The sequence below is a fragment of the Amblyomma americanum genome, chromosome 6 (assembly GCF_052857255.1).
Source record: "Amblyomma americanum isolate KBUSLIRL-KWMA chromosome 6, ASM5285725v1, whole genome shotgun sequence".
Classification (NCBI taxonomy): domain Eukaryota; kingdom Metazoa; phylum Arthropoda; class Arachnida; order Ixodida; family Ixodidae; genus Amblyomma; species Amblyomma americanum.
In genome coordinates this window covers 78,514,477-78,533,854 of record NC_135502.1, presented here as the reverse complement: position 1 = coordinate 78,533,854, position 19,378 = coordinate 78,514,477, and the positions used below count along the sequence as shown (strand labels likewise).

Below are 19,378 nucleotides of genomic sequence, written 5' to 3'. Positions count from 1 at the left end.
CGATGGTAGTGGCAGGACAGCTGCGTCCATAATCTAGCACATGCACGATCTTATTCTTAAAGACCATCAGCCGTCAAGACACATGCCACAACGCATCATAACCGAATGTTTATGGAAGAAGTTGGTGCTTGGCTAACTGAAGTGTTTCCGTGATTTGAGAAGTGCAGCAGATACCTCAGCAAGGAGAACATTCTTAGAGAACTTTCGCTGGGGTGGCAAAAGATTGTGGAAGTCCTGTCCGTATGTGTCCTGTGTTATAAACAACGGTCAGCTCCTTAAGTTTTGGGGTGCCTGTGGCACGCATTTTACAAGTTTGTCAGGGCGTATATTATTTAACTGCGAAAGCAGTACTAGCACTTGATAAAAATACAGGCGTTATATTTGTGAAGACAAGAAAGTTCTTCTCTGCCAAGCCTCTGTGAGTGAAACCTCCACCTTCCATAAGCGCCACCGACTACCAGTTCACCTACCTCCGTCCTCCACAAGATGTCACCTTCTGGAAGCACACGAACCCGCAAAACGAAAGAAAAACAATGGCAGTCAACTGCATTGATATGAAAGAAATGCGATAGAATTTTTCTTGAACGCGCCAGTCATTCCAATTTCGATTCCACTGTATTTAACTTACCAACTTATTCCAATTTGATTCTGAGTTTATTCTTATTCCATGTCGATTCCCAATCGCTTCCTATTCACGTTTTCTGAGTCATTCTTAGTGTGTCGTCTGTCTTCTCTCCCCTACAAATGTAGAGAGGGAAAAAAGGTGGGGAGAAGGGGACCACTGACAGGTGGAGACAGCCAAATTCCCATAAACAGCACCTGCCACATTTGGCAGGTGGAGGCGTCACGCAGACGCCCGCCGCCTTCGTCGCCGGACAGTCCTTGCCTTCATGGCGCTCATAATGCTATCGCATTAAGAGCGACGGTGAAAACAATTCGAAGACGCAAAGTACAAGCCAGCTGCCCTCCAGGAGAACCACCCACCAAACACTTCCCCTCCCCCCCCCCCACCCCTGAAAAACTATATGTCGTGTGTCTGAAGCCTCGGCCTAGAATGAAAGCATTCATTAGAATGAGAATATCCAAATAATCATCCAGCGTAAAACCAACTGCCATTGCAGCTCTCTCGCATCAAGTTTTGTGATCGTCCTGTCAATTTTTTTTTTATTTCTTTCACAACGCGGTATGCACGTTTTGTTTCCTGCAATACAATGCTATAATACTTTCTCAAGTTGGAAAGCCTCGTTAAAAGTGTTCACCTTTCTTTAGTATTCGTATTGTTGTGCTCAGCTGATGCTATGGGGGTAATAATTTACTTCTTTGAATATAATATCGGCTTAATCTTTGAAGAAACCGGTTTGCCAGGTATCCCGCAAGGTATCAGTCAGCTCGTGGAGTATCTTTTGTTCCCTTTTTTTTCTTTATGAATTGGTCCAGAAAGAAGACAGCATTAAGAGAGGTAATGATAAAAAATCTCTTTGCCTCACAAAGGCTGCGAAAATCTCGCCTCACTCTACCTGGCGCTCAAAACACTACCAGGTGCTTTCATTTTATCCTCGAACCAGACTTCTTTTGAGCGAAGTGCCGAGTCTAAATTAGGGCTATCGCGCACTGTCCCTCAGCCTCGCGTCTGCAAATTAGCGCTAACACGCTCTTTCCCAGCGAGAGTTAAATTAGGTGAGAAGTGAAAGAACTCGTACAGTTAATTAGGACTGCGAAACAAAGGTGACGGGCCTTCCGGCTGACGTCTGACAGGAATAAGGGTCTGAATGGAGACCGCCAGGCTACGCGAAGGCCGGAAACAGAGCACGCTGAAAGGGGGCCGGATGGCCTGGGCTCCCAAGTAGGAGAAAAAATGAAATAAATTAGGAAAACACTGAAGTTCTGCTGCAAAGCACGTTGATAAGTCGCTTCAAGTTCGCGTTGCGGCCAGGTACTGAAAGCCCTCCGGCAGTTTCGTGGTGGATGCTTTCGTGGTGGAGAGGAAAACATTACTGGGAGTTAATTACGAAGGGCTTCCCGGAGTTCCATGAAGAGAAACGTCGCCTTCATTTGAGGGACGCCGCACCAATGAAAGTGTGCCATGAATAGACACTGCGCTTACGCTCACGTCGCTGTTTTTGTTAAGTAAAATCGCGGCCCTGAGTTGTTGTTAGGTTAAACGGCGATCTCAACGAAGGGCGCTTGCCTGCAATGAAAATTAATCACTGGCACAAGTGTATACACACTATCACTACGTTCAAATTTGATTTGAACTCAATTCACGTCCGAATGAGAATGAATTCGGAACACACTCGAATCTGAATTTGATGTCGTCCCTAGATTAGCAGTAAACAAAATAAAGAAACGAACAACCATTCTGTGCTCTATAAAAGAAACATGTGTTTCTTTCGTTATATAAAAGGCACATAAATGCAGGAAAATACTAGTCATAATTCAAGCTGTCATATTGTGTCATTACTGCTTACCGCAGTAGCAGGCAAGTTTTCACTGCGACTTACTTTACTCTATCTGGGACGCAAGTTGCGTTCGCTCGGTAGAGACCACGCTAACTATTGCTACAGCCCCCACCTTCACCTAATACGAAGAGCGTTTCACTTCCCTAAGTCCAGTCCCCTAGTCCGCAATGCATCACCGCGCTTTACCCTTTACGCACTGTTGTTTGATTACATTGGCCATATTCGAGTTCATCTTGTTTTTAATTTACGGTTGCTGGTTACCGCTGAAGTTGCGCAGGGGAATTAGACCAACTTTTATCAGTTAGTGCAAGAATAACAAGAAGTATGCTTTGGTAGCACTACAAGCTCAAGAGGTCGACATGTATATAGTCGCCACTTGTAATTTTTACTAATTATTATTGCTAGACTGATGACTTACATTATTCTGCAATATTATACCGAAATTAGCCAAATTATATTCGGCCTACCAAGTACAAATTGCTTCAAATGCTGATAGATCATCCGTTCTGTCTGACGCCCACTGAGACAAGGGTTAGCGAACCGCGATTCTAGAGAAATCACTGTCCAGTAGTAACAAAAAGCAGCGCCCAACCGAGCTACTTAGCTTTGTTATTTCCTTGCGACACTCATTCTAGATAAATAAAGAAATGAGATTCCCAGGGAGACCCAAAGATCCTACAAAGTAGGGGAATTGGCACGAATTCACCGTGCATTCTTTACGCCACTGAACAAAAGGCCGAAGGAGACGATGGTGGTCGTATCCATGTTAGAGCAAAAACAAAATCACATATTCATCTAATAAAAAAATCACAACGCTATTCAAGCATGACGCGTTCCTCACGTTAGCCCCAATCTTGGGCTAATGATGTAGAAGTATAAGCTGGTAAACCTGGAGAGAATAAAACTGAAGCAATATTAGAGGAGGCAGCCTGGCAATAAAAAGGAGACTGTTCGTTCAAAGTAACCCGGTAACTTAAGTAATCAACTTCTGAACATCTCGACACATAGCAGGAGTCCCAGTCCTCAGTTATAAAGGCGTCAGAAACCCTTCGAATTTCGCGATGTGCGCCATTCTCGAACTTTTTGTTTCTCTCTTAATGAAAGAACGCGTTAAGCCCCTGAGACCACACTACAATTTGACAGCTAGCGGTAGCGCTAAACGATCTTAACTAAAAAAATCGGCTACGAGAAAATTATATATACGCCCGCTAACTAAAGCCAGGCGATCACAACCAATGCTGCTACACATTTAACTCCGCCGTACGCCACAGTTTTTACACTGTAGGATCATGCTCCATGGGGAAACCTAGGTACCTTATCCCCATCTTTCAAGTTCCCATTACAGGGGTTTCCGTGACACGCGTGCGGGTCCTGCCTGTAGCGCTGACGAAGAGAGCAAATAAAGCTGCTTTCCACTGCAGATTTTTATCTGCGTAGATAGCAGCATAGTCATTCAATGCCCACGCCCTGCAACAGCCATTTGTCATTGAACATCGCTATGTGCCGTCAACTAAATGAACATTACGTCACGTCACTGTAAGCTGATACAAGTTCCCATCAGGCGACCATTCACAGCCCTTCCTATGAAACGTTGTGCTTCAATTTTCGGAGTTTGTTTGCAGCGAAATAATTGGACAGCTTTCACAAGCCATCGCAGTGCCCTGTGCAGCCTGTATTATTAGCTTTCTTTTTTGCCGTGGCGTCATTTCCCGTCTCTAGAAGCAGCTCTTTTCACCCGCGCAACTGAGTTTAAACTCGCGCGTTTAATCCGGCACTGGCTACAGCGGTCGATTTCCACTGCGATATAAAACGGTGCGTGCGAAATGTGTATTCGTGCAAAGAGCTCTGTGATCAAGCAAAATTTCGCGCTCGAATATGCACAAAATAGGAAAGAAGGACTTATTGAACGGTTGTATTCATGTGCAACTAGCGCAGGGGCGGCCCTAAGTGCACAATGAACTTTTGCAACATTATCCTCATGAACTGGGGCCCCATTAAAGTTCTTCGAGCATATAGTGTTCACTGAGGTTGTCGGTGCGGGTCACCCCCCGCCTTTGTTCTCTTCAGTTAGTACGCGTCGGTGCGGACGGACATCGTCGGCGCGGCATACGGCCGTGTGCGTTGTATCGCAAAGTCGAAAATCCAAAGCCTACCATTGCCTCCAACACAAGTCAGTCGTGAAGCAAAGACCTCATTTCTTTATTTTACTTTAGGCCCGTTCATAGATTTCAGCAGAAGACCGAAGGACTACAAAATGGCCTTTCAAAACGGGCGTGCGTGCCCTCGCCCGTGACCTCACCCGCAGGGCACCACAAGGGCAGCACATCTCGCCGGAGATTTACAGACTTCGGAGAAGAACGCAACAACACTCCCACCCACAGAACGTTTAAAATAAGCAATCAAACCTGAACTCCAGACACCAACGAAGTACACTTCCCTCCCGCCACACAAATCCCTGAACAGGATGGACGCCATAGCCTGGCGCCAGCTTCAGACGCACATTTTCGCAAACCATGCACTACCACCACAAGCCCCCTTCTTCACCCCACAGTATCCTCTCGCACTCCCTCAGGAAGGGAAGCGTAGCCTGCTGTCTAGACGATTTTACTTGGGGGGGGGGGGGGGGGGGGGGGGGGGGGGGGGGGGGGCTTTGATACTAGGCCAGAGGCGTACGCCCGACATGCCGCTTGTGAGTCAGTTCTGATTGTCCACATTCTCATGTCCTCACTCTACGGGTCGACAGCGATGCAACGGACGGCAAAGGCAATGGCTGCCTGTTCTTCGGTCCTGCTCGAGAACGTGTATATTGAACCTGAGATTTGGTCTTCGCCGGTGCGGTTCGTGGCCGCTATATGACCATGGCTTTTAGTTGTCTGGCAGCTTGTGGCGTCCATGTAAAAGACAAGTGTATCTCCCCCGAATTGCCGTTCGAGCACCTCAGTTGGGGTTTTCCGCCTTCCCGCATTGCTTAGACCGCCTATTTCTTGGTATCGTTGCAAGCTGGATTTTCGCTCTAATCCTAGGGTCCAGGGCTACCTTTTTTTTTTGATGGCAGGGGGGTGTTTTTTGGCTCTTACCCCAGTTTTTTAAGGAGGGCTCTGCCAGCGCGTGCGTTTTGGAGCCTGACTAGTTGACCTGCTTCGATAAATTCTACCACGGTGTTGTAAACACCTAACTGCAGAAGAAGTTGTGTGGACGCGTGTAGAGAGAGTTCCACCGCCGTCTTGTGTGTCACGCGTAGCAAGGTGTTCAATCATCTTAGCTCAGTTTAATAAAAGCTTTCGTACGGAGCGTGGTGTATGATGGGCCTGATTATCAGCGCTTGGACAATGCGTAACGCATCTTTTAAGGCGATGTTAAAACTGTGGCTAAATCAGGAAATAGTATGCGATTGGGTGAAAGGACATCGCAAAGCATGATATCAATGCAATGTATTTCTTTCTGCATCAGTCAATATAAGGAATGTTTCCTTCAAATCTAGAGACGTGTTCACTCCGGAAAATTGCGCTAAACACTAGTTTCCTCCGTAGGTCCCCACAGATAACGCAGCTCTTGGCTAGCCCGATAACCACAACAATAAAAATACAGAATTCACGAGCGCGTAACTCGACTGGCCGGGAAATCAGGCATTTAGGATCCAAAACGTTGAAAATACTATGGTTAGCAGCCCCCGAAAATGCCTAATTTCAGTGAAAAATACGAAAAATTACTTCACTGTATTTTATTAGTGTAACGTCGTCGTCGGCTGTGGCGCTGCGAGCAAAAAACCCCTGGAGAAGCAACCTTCGTTAGCCACATAGGTCACGTGACTTTGTGGCGTCATCACAGCATGCCCAACGGATTGTGACATACCGACCACCGTGGCAGATGGAAGTTAAACTAATGATTCGTCGCGAAAGGCTGCCCGGGAAAAGCTACCTAGTTCGCACAATCCTCACCGCAGGCTGCACCTTTCATCGCAGGGCAGTGGCGCATCGCTTAACCGCTACACCACTGCGCCAGGAGGGTGATGACTCCGAAGGATCCATAGATGTAAAGAAAAGAATGACCAATTCCGCATTTATGGGCATTATCTGCTTAAAGCTGTCGCGTCATACTCTTAAGAGAGAGCTTAAGTCTCACCTCCAGTTTTGGAGCCATGTTTTGCCTTTTGGGGTACCCTGAGGGCTCCATTACATGTGCACGTTACATTACATTACATGTGTACATTACTTGTTCCATTACATAGCGAATGTCCGGACCCCGTATAGTATCTGTTACGGGTCCAATTGGACTTATTTTTGGAACTGTGGCGGAGAGTTTGAAGGATGCTTCACTCCCGCCACCGGTTGGCCCGGTATTGCACTGCCTCCGGGATCGGCCTTGTCTTTAGCGCGTCTTTACTATCCTGTCTTTCTATCCCATCTTTCAACTCTCCTACTATCTGCACGTGGTATCGATTGTGGCTCGTCGTGAGCCAGTGAGCAGGCCTGCGCACTTTCCTTTTCTTTCTTCCTGGCAACAATCTATCTATCTATTACATGTGCACGGCACAGATGCAAACCCTGCCGCCTGGTTACTTTTGCCAAAGACAGTACGTCCACACAGAAACCACGCACTGCCACGCGAACATCCTGGCACGATTTTTTTTTTCTTGGCAACTTTTTTATTACTCACAGCATCTTATACGCACAGCGTTTCGAGCTCGAACTGCTACTTTTCCGCTCCAACCGTATTCCTAAAACAACAATTCATCACCTCCCCTCCCTCGACCTGCTTCCTCGTGTAAAGAGAAGCACATTTCCACTTCCTGCGTGGTTTCTGGAACGCTGCATATTGCGGACAGCCACGTGCGGTGCAATTTACAGAGGAGCAAACTAACTGTCAGCATGCCCCGCTACATGACACAGTTTGTCGCACTTCCTGTTTCACTTCATTCAGGTAGGAAACAGGACAATTAAAAAGAGACGTGCAGTTTCGTGGTTGAATGCAACATTTTACACATCAGCAGGCAATGCGTTGAATCCGAGATTTTCTGATTTTTCTTAAACAAAATTAGTATAGTATACTGCAGAAACTCAGCAAACAGCAGAAAACGTTTTTCAATGGTATTTCGCATGCGTAATTGTGTCTTGGATATTTATTAAGGACGGTGCACTAACAAAAATTAAGACCTTTTGATAACTGAAGCCTGTACACCAGGCTGAAACCTCTATTTCCAAACATTTATCATAATCGTCAATGAGCGCTTTTCTTAATCAGTTATTTTTCCCTGTTCATCGCAGCTTGTATTTTGATGAAACTGCTTAATTTTTACACTGATTGCCAGCCTTATGCATATCGCATACTGACCCACATCCCCACGAGTTAAGACAGGGAGTAGAGGTGTGTAAAAATGAGGAGTTAACAAGCATAAAAAGCATGCGTCACATCCGTGCGGGCTCGTCCCATGTGTGAAGCAGCTGTGCGTGTGAGATATCGCACATGTTTCTTCACAAGCGGCAATACACGCCGTGCGGTTCGGCGGTGAATTCTCGCGCAAGGGAAGAGGACGTACTGTTCTTGTTTTTGTTTTTCAGCCGCAGTGGAGCGTTAAAACCGAGGAAAAACGGTAACAGCCAATTCGGGGAGACGGATGTAAACGAGGTCGTGCGATACGTTGTTATGCCAGGCACTTTTGATTGGCTGGAAAGCTTTGCGACGCCTGACACCGAGCACTAGCTCTTCCTGTGCGCGAAATCGCGAGACATCATGGGGCGTGACCTGATAGGAAAGAGTGAACGTTTTGGTCTCCGAACCTCTCTCCTACGTGTGCTCAGGCGTCTTTCCATTGCCTCCCCTCTCACGATCATAATGCTACACCACACATGTGTCACACCTGCTGCGTCACGCTCTCAGCAATCAAATGTTTTTCCTAGTATATACATCCGGTCGCACGTGCCGATGACGTAGGCATGAGGTGTATATAATGTCGCCGATCGCCTATCGCACATTGGTCGCATTAGGTCGCTACGACAGTAGCTGTGCGAGCAAAAGTGGTCACACCAGCTTTGCGAGTGGCAAGTTTCAGCGCTCGTAAACTTTTCACCGGCTGCAGTATGGAGTTACAGACATCAAGAAAGAGTGGAACATGCTACGGAATTGTACATTTGCCGAGACCAACGTCAGACTTACTTCTGAAAAGGTAAAGTTTTCATTTCTTGCGCGGTGCATGATAGGGAGAAACCCGTAAGTGCGTTGAGGCCCAAAACATTACCCGGAAAGCCATGCACAGTAGCAGTCAATATAAAAGTTATCATTTTCGGGCTGACCAGCTCGGAGAAAGTGCTCTACTACAGTTCATATCTGCAAGAAGGCCGAATCAAATACATGAGAATAGCTGGCCCATTTTCCCGTTTTCCCTGGCGCCATAAGAAAACACTCCCAATTGAGCATTGCTGCAAAAGGCTGATTTATGCTGTTGGACGGTCGAAGGAATCAACGACCCGTCGAAAAAGCGGTCTGCTCAAAGATCCGTTTAATAAGCATTTGATCCCAAGGAGAGCCGATGGCATTTCCGGGAGAAAACCTGCAGCAATGGAGCCCGGTGGGTACCCGGAGGCAATGGGAATTGAACCCAGCATCTTACCAATACGATGTGGATGCACTAACCACTAGGTCACCGCTGCGGGTTGTCCTGTGCTCTGCTCTTAAGAGCCACTTTCTTTCCCGGAGAAAGGCGGATTTTCACACAAAATCAAAATTTATCGGTTTTTTGTTCGGCCAGAACGAAAGTGATCACCATTATTAAAACGACAAAAAAAAAACCAGGACAGAAGCACGTGACTACATCGCTTTGCTTTGTATTGTCGCCTGCATCTGTTCGTTGTCTTTTGCGGCTTTCGTCGTTTCAAAGTCTTACCAACCGCCCTACAACCATACCCTCCTAAAATCTCACCTTCACATTGACGCTGATTCTGTACGGGGTACCTCTGACGTGATTTGAAGGCCCGGCATGAAAAGTGTTGGGTCACCAGAAATGCCACAGAACATTTCTTTTAATGTGCACAGTATTTCTACTCTTCCACTCTGCTCTTCTACTCTTCTCCTCTATTTTAGCTAGACCCGACGCAGTAGGTCAGTGGCTTTGGCGTTCGATTACAGACCCAAAGGTCGTGGTTTAGAATCCTGACCACGGAGGCCGCATTTCGGTGGAGGCGAAATACAAAAACGCCCGTTTGCTGTACGATGTCAGCTCACGTTGAAGAAGCCCAGTGGGTCTAAATCATTCTGAAGCCCCTCCACTACGGCGTCCCGCGCAGCCCATGTGTCGCTGCTGTGCGCTAAAGCCCACAAATTACTTGTGACATTTATTCTGGCTGATCGTAAGTTACTAAATACTGACACATGACTCAGTGGACTAGCGGTACGGTAAGAAAAGTTTTTCATCGACCTCCAGTCTAGCTTTTGTGAGCTAATATTTTTATTTCATTCTTTGGTGGATGCTGTGATATCTGCACCAACACTATGCCCTATATGGCCACGCCTGTTCTTTCTTATTTGTGCGATCCTCTTTTAGTCAGACAGTTCATAACCGGTACCATGTTTGTCTAATAAAGAAAAATAAGTCCGTGTTCATCGTTTTGTCAATTTCTGATTATATTACTGTCACAAGAAACGTCACATGTGAGTCCTGATTTTAAACCCGAGAATATTGTTTGAGCCATTTCTTAAATGTAGCGTGCAACGCAGCAAATGGTTAACGCAAGCCAGAGGTATCAGTGTAATACAGTTTTTCTGTATTGTTTTTTAAACTGACTACGATCAAATTAATACGCGAAAAAAGATGCCATAAATAAAAGGAGTCATTAAAGCTGCGAACTGGGCGAGTTGGTATTGATTCATATTTGAACAGCGCAATAAAACCACAGGTCCCGAGGTAATGGGTCTTCTTGTAACCTTGCCCGCCACTGGAGAGAAGGTACTTGCACCCCTCTGTTGTCTAACACCGTCATCCTAGGAAAACATAATGACAGCCTAACGCGGGAAATTTTGGAGGCTTTTCACATCCGCTTGGAACCTGATAGCTGTATTAGTGATCCTTCTGTCACACTAACTGATAAAGAGATGATGTTTTTATCCGGCCAAGATGTGTAGTCTCGCGCTCGTGCTGATTGTCACCTTTGTGGGCATGATTAGCAGCTTTGTATCGTTTTTCTTTTGGTTTTTCCCTCTTGTTTGTGTTTGGCGTTCTTAGTATTTAAGATGCTTGGACGTGAATTAAAATCTAGTTGCGAGTCAGCGCTTGTGGTGTCCTTTCTTCGTTGTGTCCCGTTGTTTTATTGCGCTGTTCAAATATGAATAAAAGGAGTCCTCCAAAGGTACATATTATAGTAGGCATACACTGAGAATCAAGGAAATGGGACGCACGACCAAGAAAATTCCAGACATCGCAGAGTGAATTCACTTCTTTCATATATGTTCCAGCCACTCTCACAAAGTTTCTTGTAGCCTGAGAAATTTCTTTCGTTTTACACGTAGAGATACAATGTGAAAACGAACGCTTACTTCGCAAGAAGAAACAAAGGTTATAAGTTCTGTTGCAGAAAACATGAAATGAACAAAAGGAATCTATTCTTCCGAGTAACGCAAATATGGAAGAAACAAAACCAGAAAAGTGTTTCTGACGCAGTTGCGTTGCCTTGTGACTTGTGCTTAGAAAAGCATCTTTCTTACATGATTAAAATTTAAAGTAAACCACGCTTCCTAATTAAACTACAGATGGAGCCATTGTTGTGAAAAACCCCAGTTCCGACTGTTTAGATGAACAATAAAAAAAACACAAAAATTTGTAATTCCTCAAGGAGTGTCAAGTCGCCGGCCTTCACCCAAAGAATTACGACTCCTTCAAACAGCAGAAAAGCTAGATAGCCGGATACAACTGCACGCTTAGGGCTACTAAAAAGGAATATCCGGCTAATACCTATCAAACTATTTCTAAACGACCGAAACACACTGCATCATCATTCGCGAAACGCACTCATGACCAAAAAGAACTTTACTCTTTTCACACCTTTTCTGGTTTTGCAACATTTTAGAAAAGGCTGGAAATAACTTCTTTCGGACAAACTAGCTTGAATATCTTTTCTTTTTTTTGCGGAGTGGGAGGGGAAGAGGGCGGGGAGGGTGGGGGTGATGTATACTAACACTACACACTTTTCTTTCTGGAGATTTATAGCGTCAACCGGATAAGGTTGCTTAGTTTTATCTCAAGATGAAAATTTCCTGTAAATTTATTATTAGAAGCAGCTATCCTCCGGTTAGCAAAAAAAAAAAAACGGCATGAGCCCTTCCGTCGACTCAAGGGGTTTACTCGGACGCTATTTCGAGCTAATCAGTTTCAGTCAGTCACGCGTCCGTCTTTGGCGCCACATTTAGCGACGCCAGGATATAATTTTTATACACCACTTTTGACAATTCGAAGGATCTAATATCCACGCTGATACTTGACATGACCAGAGGATATGGTTTTCAAAGCTGAATAAATGAACTTTCTAAGGAAAGTGCTTTCATCGGCGTCATACAGCTCATCAGGCCGTTGAACCCGCGCCTGATATACGTAGGTACACGGCTGATAAGTCCGTCCAGGGAAAAAATACAATTTACAGACCGATAGGCACAGACGCACAGCCGTGACGGCTATCCTGACGACCAGCTGTAGCTGCGTCCGTCACTGCAGCGTATCGCAGTGTGTGTTAAAACTGCGTGACAGGCGGGTTGAGGGCAGAGCATTTCAATTATTCCTCCGGTCTGAAAAAAAGCCAGACCGGCGCGTGTAGAAGCTCCGGTGGAGTCAGGCAGCAGCTGTGAGCAGCTTCAGGTGAGCGTCTTGTTACTGCTCTAAGCACTTGCCCCCCCTTGCCGCCCCCGAAAATTCTCTACATGCTCTATCATTTTCTGAAAGTTTGCTGATAGATCGAAGTGGAAGTTCAGGGGCCAAACCTAAAAGCGCATCATACGTAAAAACAGTGTCTGCTTCGGCAGCATATCCCTGTTCCAGTCGTTATACACCGATATGCAATAGCAAGAGTGGCAATTAATCACCGGCTGTCCTTATTTACGATATGCTCCAACAGCTCAGCCTCTTATTGGCGAGTGCCAGTTGCGTTACCAAGCTTCCATCTCATTGCCAAGAAGCTGTAAGACGCAGTTTAGAGTTGTGAAATTTTAATAGCTGTGCATAGGAATAATTTTATCATCCCCCAGTAAAATAACTGAGCAATTAATTGACCATCGTTTCAACAAGCATCATAATAAATTCGATACAGTTAAACCCTTGTCATTATGCTTTTCGGTCGAATAGCCCCACGAACTTGGCTCTTATCTGTCAGACTGATTATATTAATCATTGCATCAATAATTGCGATTTCGTCGGAACAGTGTTTTTAAATTTTACTTAAGCCTTTGACATGATAAATCATTGCATTTTACTCTACAAAGTCGACCGTTACGGCATAACAGGCCCAGTGTCATGCCTTCTCAGGAGCTAATATCGCTGGCATTTTCTCGCAACCTAAAACTATTAATCATTAACACCATTAACTGAAAGGTGTTCAGCACTGCATAGTTTAAAGAACAAGCTAACAATCTTTTTTCGCGTAATACGTTGCAGCCAATCCGCTGAATGTGCTGTTATTAATTTTTGATATGTTGTAATCAACTATCGAAGGCCCAATACTGTCGTCTGTCTCAGGGGTGCTCGCCTGTCTAGTTCATTTTTGTTGCTATTTTTAAAACAATAAAATGAAATCTTCTGTATGTTTCCACAAGGTTTCATTTCCAACACAGTTGGAAATCTATGTCGAAGTATGTGCGTACCTGTGGCTCGCTTTGTCCTTGTCTTCTCAACGCAGTCCTTATTAATCTTCAGCAACATGCGCCACCTGGGCGCCTAGAATCTTTTGCTGCAGTATGAGGTTTGTTTCTCGTGCTAACCATGACTCCAGCTCTGGCTTGTAAAGAGCTCCACACGTAAACAAGCACAGCCTGCGATTTCGCACAATGCAAATAATGGGTCGTCCGCAGTTTTGTCTTGTTTCTTTTTTTTTTGAAGACCTTCGAACTCATTCATATTCCGCAAACAGATACCAGTGCGCCTGTTAGTCAGCGTCCTGTGCGCCTATGTTCGCGTGTGTTATGTTTGTGCGGCATGTCAGTTTTCGTCGGCCGAATGCGGCTGCGCGGGTGAATACCCCCTTATAAAAATTCTCTATAGACAGTCTATAGACTTCTTGCAGACTCTATTGCCTTCCTATAGATATTTATTTTTGTCTATTCATAGTCTATAGACTGTCTACAGACAAGATTCTACTAAAAGTGTATGGCCATAAATGTATAGATTGTTTATAGACTGTCTATAAGATTTTTATTTTCTGTAGACTATTCTCTAGGTTTTGTCTATAGAGAGTCTATAGACTTTATAGACAGAAGTCTACGGACAATCTATAGACCGCCTAAAGAAATTCTTTAAGGGCCCTCTCTAAAAACCTCGTGCCGCAGCTCTGCTGTTGAACGGTCCTCGCTCTGTGGAGTTGAAATGAATTTCTTGGGTATCAAGATTTCTGCACCTGTCAGCGAGCCCCACGGGAACGAAACTTATCTGTAGTCGCTAAAGGGGCTGTGAAACTGATGTCAGGAAAAGCGCGCGAACAATCGACATTCCCGCACTCGACACCGCACCACAAACATTTCCGAACTAGATTCATTAACATAGAATATATGGGTGATTAAAAATGATGTCCCTCCTCTCCCCTCTCAGCTTACACAAGGCGACAAGCTAGAAAAAAAGGCTGTAGTTTAGCTCTGGTTAACCCTAGTTGAATTGCGAAAGCTTCGTTTCCTCGGCACTTCGTCTACGCAGCGTCTCATTCCGACGCTCTAGAGAACTCAAACCGGTCTCTTCCGCAGTATAAGGTTCACTCCGGGACGTGGCACGACTTCTTCTAGCCGCATCTTCGTTACGACGCTTCTCGAGTCATGCGGCGCGTTCATCTGCCATCTCTTGAGCGCATTGTCTCTTCCTGGCTTCGTTCTTTTGTTGTTGCCTCTTTTTCGCGCGCATATATATATATATATATATATATATATATATATATATATATATATATATATATATATATATATATATATATATATATATATATATATATATATATATATATATATATATATATATATATATATATATATATATGCCCCCCTCCACGAGGCTACACCTCCTCTCCCTCTGCCCCAGCGGAGCACATCTGGTGGAGCGAGCGGCGACGGCAGCGGCGTAGGGTGCCTCGATGCCAGCGACCCGGGCGGAGACAACTTAAGCGATGCCGCCATATTGAATCACAACTTGCCTCTCCCATGTACCGCGAAATGCTCGACTGGTAGCCCAGTGTAGCTCTCGCTGCAAAAGGCCGTTCAAGTTGAAGCACTTTGAAGCGCGCCGAGAGCATGAACGGCGCCGTTACAGACGCTAGCGCCGCTGATCCTGTGTGATTCAATATGGCGGCGCCGCTGAAGTTGTCTCCACCCCGGCAGCGCTGGCATCGAGGCACCCTACAGCGGCGTCGACGGCGGCGCCATCTTTTGGAGCGCGGCTGCGGCGTTGCTAGGCGATGGCGGCTCAAGGTCGTTTGTGGGCCACGGCATACGGCTGAAGTGCGACCACGCGACGAGCCGAGCTAGCTACTGGCTATCATAGTGTTGCTTCCGCAACAAAAACAAGAAAAACAGGTCGGGAAAGCACCCCGCTGCACCCCATCACGCCAGTGTATACAGTTCGGCACGCCCAGTCAGGAGTAGAACATTCTTGCGAACTAGTGGGTCCATTCCAGAAAAAAAGAGTAGGACTGCAAGGATGGGTCAGGTGTGGCCCTAATCGGTTTCGAGCTGCTGCTAGCAGAAAATTTTAAAAGTTCTTTGTGAATTATAAGGTCAACGTAGAGTTTCTTTTTTCTAATTTGACTCCAATACTCACATATCACAAAGACCACCTGTACAGATGTTCTGCACTAGAATATGAGCATTAAAATTATTTCAGGGTCCTTTTAAGAGCTGTAATGTAAGCTTGTTTTCTGTGGAAATTGTTAAAATTCGTATCTCTCCTTCTCTCCACAGTGATATAATAAAGTTTGTGCTGTTTAATTTCCGCTTTCTTTAAATCTCCCATCCTGTCCGTTCAAAGCAAATGTGATTCTTGATATGTATTTTGCGCTTAGCAAGACCCATACAATACGCGCAGAGATACGTTTCACATCTGACAGTGTTATAAGGCTATGCACGCCGACAATACCACTGACATAAATATGTACCTAGATACAAACATTAAAAAAGAACAATTAAAACACCAGGTGTTAAATGTAACGCCTACTTTTATAATGCTAATCATCTGTCACAGAGAAAACTCAACACCTTTAAGGGCGGGCAATGGAATGAGCGGTAAACGCTCTTCAAGAGCGGAAGAAGAGGTTTACAAGGATTGAATGTGTAAAACTTGTACATACAGTATACGAAGTCTTTTTGCGCTAGTATTCGAAACGGTGACATTTTCGCAGAATAAAGCCGCGAAAAAGTTTAGGCTTCCCCGCAGCGCGCAGCGCCGGGTAGGGGTTGCAGTGAGGACGTGATCTAAAGCAGTTATATTTTCCAACCAATAAATGTTGGCCCGAAAGAAGAAAACCAGAGCCATCCGGTGGTAAAGCTCGCGAAGTGTTGTCTGGCAGGATCGGACGACGCATGGCAGAAAGTGGGCTAAGGCAGCGGAATTCTAAAATTTCGGCCACGATGACGTCATCATTGAGCATCTCAGTACTGCTCCGACGCTGTTAGAAGACACCTGAAAATTGTCGCAGTTGTAATTGGCTATTATGTCCCTGCTTTAAACGCTTGCGCCAAAACACTTGGATGCTTTGCCTTCAAACTTCGTACATTCGAATCATTGAATCTCCTCCAATACTAAAAAACCACTTTAGTCTCCCTTTAACCTCAAGCATTTGTTGTTTCCTGGCCTCCACAATGCAAAAACATAGCCGCAAATAGTTTTATCCCTGACGCATCTGGCGTGCTATCGGCATTACCGAAAGGTCAAACAATTATGTACTTCGATTTTATAAACATGCGCTGTATGGTTTGTGCGGTACTGGAAAGATGCGATACTCTTTCGTGATAAAAATGGGGGCTACAGACCTTTGTACTGTCTGTGTTGTGCGCGGCACGTAAGGCAGTTAAAGCGTTAAGCCGTGAAATAAACCCGACGTCTCTTCAGCATCCGTCCAATTATTCTTATTTTCTTTTCTCCTCTTCAAAAGAGCAACGACACGTTGCTCTTGAAAACCGTCGAAACATTATCCCATCCACATACCTGTACACCTGGCTTTGCATTTTTCTGGTTTTCATCCTTCACAGTGTGCAAACCAGCAAAAGCTTCCCCACGCTTTCCTGTGGACGCTTTTCACATCCTTTCTGCGGAGACAATAACAGGGTTCATATAGGCACTCTTTCTCTTTCTCTCTCTCTTTTTGCAGACTTCGTGGCCGAGTGATGGCGGCAGAAGTGACAGCCCCCCCAAAGAGCCCCATCTACGTGGATGTCGACGGTGTGAGGATCAACAAGCGGTTCTCCCCGGATGTTGTACGCGACGCACTGCGCTACAAAGCCACGCCGGACGACGTCTTCCTCGCCTCGTTCCCCAAGTGCGGGACTCACTGGACTCAGCAGATCTGCTACCTCATCGAGCACAACGGCGTACCACCCCCGACTGTTCTGCATCTTCACATGCACGGACCTTCGCTCGAAAAATTTGGCGCCCAGACGGTGAGAGCCCTTCCAAAGAGAGGGTACATACGCACTCACCTACCTTACGATCTCGTTCCCAAGCACCCCAAGGCCAGGTACGTCTACGTGTGTCGGAACCCGAAGGACGTGTGCGTCTCCTTGTTCTATCAGACAAAGAGCCTCAAGGAGTACGGCTTCGCAGACGGCAAGTTCGAAGACTTCTTCGAGATTTTCCTCGAAGGAGAAACAGACTTCGGCAACTACTTCGAGCACGTCCTACCCTGGTACGCGCATAGGGACGACGATAACGTGCTCTTTCTGAACTACGAACAAATGAAGAGCGAGCCCAGGAAGTACATCCTCAAGCTTGCAGAGTTTCTCGACAGAGGCCACTACCGTGAGCTTGTTGAGAACGAAAGTATGTTGCAGGACGTTCTCAAGTTCAGCAGCTTCGAGTACATGAAAAAACCTTTTCCGGCAGCTGACGGCGCGGACTCAGTGAGTCGTCATCTGACCGCCGATGTTCCGGAGGCCATGCGAGTGCTCTTCGAAACGCCTGGTTCTATACGCGGGTTCGGTGACGTTCTACGCGCAGGAAAGACAGGAGGATGGAAGGAGCACTTTTCGCCCAAAATGAATGAAAGAATGGAGAAGAAAATACTCGACAAGTTTTCCCACACTGATCTAGTAGCGACGTGGATGCAGTTTGGTATTTTGTAAAGAGCGCATTCTTCGCAGTTTCTCACAAAGTCTTCTCAAATGAATAAAGAAAAAGATTTCCGATTACCTGCGCCCTTGTCTTATTGACGCGACAGCGTGATGCGACAGCGTTCAAGGCCCCGTTCTCCAAAAACCTGGTGTCGACATTGTCAGCGTCGGCGTTGTGACCGAAAATTCACGGGCATGGCTCAGGAAGATGGTCCCCAGAGAGCAACATAGGAGGCAGGTGTGCCACCTAGGTCACGGGACCTTGAGGCGTCATCTAAATCTGCCCACCAAATAGTGGGCAAACTGTCCATCGTGGCAGGTGGCAGTTAATTTAATGACTGGTCGCCGGGCAAGAGAAACTTTGGCCGCACAAGCCCCATCACTGGGAGCACCTGGCATCGCAGGGCAGGGGCGCATCGCTTGACTGCTGCGCCAGGAGGGTTATAAGGCCTCCCAGGTATACCTATATGACTGTAAAGTTTAGAATATTCTTCTGCACATGTGGAAATTAACCCACAACGCTATCACGCCATACCCCTAAGGCGAAGCTTAAATGTCGCCTCCAAGTTTTCCTGATGTTCAATAACGCAATTTTAACGACAGGAACAAGGCTGGTAACTATTTTATTCGCTGAATCTTGCTCGTCTTATGCATCGCTTGTCTACTGGCGGGCACCGGCGGAATAAGCCGAAGCTCATATTTTTTAGTCTTATGTGCTTAACATCAACTGCTCACGATAAAGCAAAGCCAAGTAAAGTGTCTTGATTGACTTCATTACAGCCTCATGGTTTACTGCCGCTGATATTAAATGCGCCTAATATTGTCATTTCATTTATTTATTTATTTATTTATTTATTTATTTATTTATTTATTTATTTATTTATTTATTTATTTATTGCCGTTCGGCATTACCGCATAGGTGGGTTACTTCTTTATTTCTTCGTTAGCTCTCCAGGCACACCAACTACAGTTACTCTTCCACAAAACAGCCGTGCTAACTCTGCAGAAAACCATCACCGGCATTCATCTCCGCTGTGACGAGGACTTCACATCACGAAAGCTCTAGCTAGAAGTGCCTCCGAAGCAAGCAGCAAGTCACGCAGACTCGCATGCGGCCCGCGCAGAAAGCCGTTTTTCTTCGCCGCCGACGGCTTTTCTAACGTCAGACGCAATCGGTCCCCGTTAGCGACGGGCTCAGGTGAGCCGCGCCGAACGGCGCGCGAGAAACATGGCACGTACACGTTAGTCTCAGCGCCCCGGGGCTGCTGCAGGCAGGGCGAGCCAAAGGCGGCTGCGGCGATCGATGCCTGCGCGCGGCCTTTGAGATGCTCCGTCCAGCTGACTTCATTACGACAGGTCAACAGCAGGCACGCCTTTTGCGAAGGCACACCCCGTGCACATGCACCTCTGTCCAAAGGTCTGGAGAG

At 46.0% G+C, this 19,378-nt stretch overlaps 2 protein-coding genes and 1 pseudogene across 3 annotated transcripts in view; 2 read left to right on the top strand and 1 right to left on the bottom strand.

The window, feature by feature from the left end:
- The window catches only part of LOC144094782 (uncharacterized), a 293,034-nt gene that overhangs the window by 157,979 nt on the left and 115,677 nt on the right, over positions 1-19,378 (bottom strand). The window lies entirely within an intron of this gene.
- On the top strand, positions 6,670-6,829 carry LOC144095769 (U2 spliceosomal RNA; annotated as a pseudogene).
- Positions 8,444-18,044, top strand: LOC144093768 (sulfotransferase ssu-1-like). 2 transcript variants are annotated; one of them, XM_077627469.1, is made up of 2 exons: positions 8,444-8,622; positions 16,994-18,044. In XM_077627469.1, the coding sequence occupies exons 1-2, from the start codon at positions 8,537-8,539 to the stop codon at positions 17,961-17,963; spliced, it is 1,056 nt and encodes a 351-aa protein (XP_077483595.1). In that variant the 5' UTR covers positions 8,444-8,536; the 3' UTR covers positions 17,964-18,044. The 2 variants fall into 2 exon arrangements, with proteins under 2 accessions (XP_077483595.1, XP_077483596.1); XM_077627470.1 differs by lacking the exon at positions 8,444-8,622 and adding an exon at positions 12,097-12,297.

Bases quoted from the DNA above. Each gene is read 5' to 3' on its own strand.
- LOC144093768 (XM_077627469.1), top strand. From the start codon at position 8,537: ATGGAGTTACAGACATCAAGAAAGAGTGGAACATGCTACGGAATTGTA. The intron at 8,623-16,993 runs GTAAAGTTTTCA...CTCTTTTTGCAG, and splicing joins TCAGACTTACTTCTGAAAAG to ACTTCGTGGCCGAGTGATGG.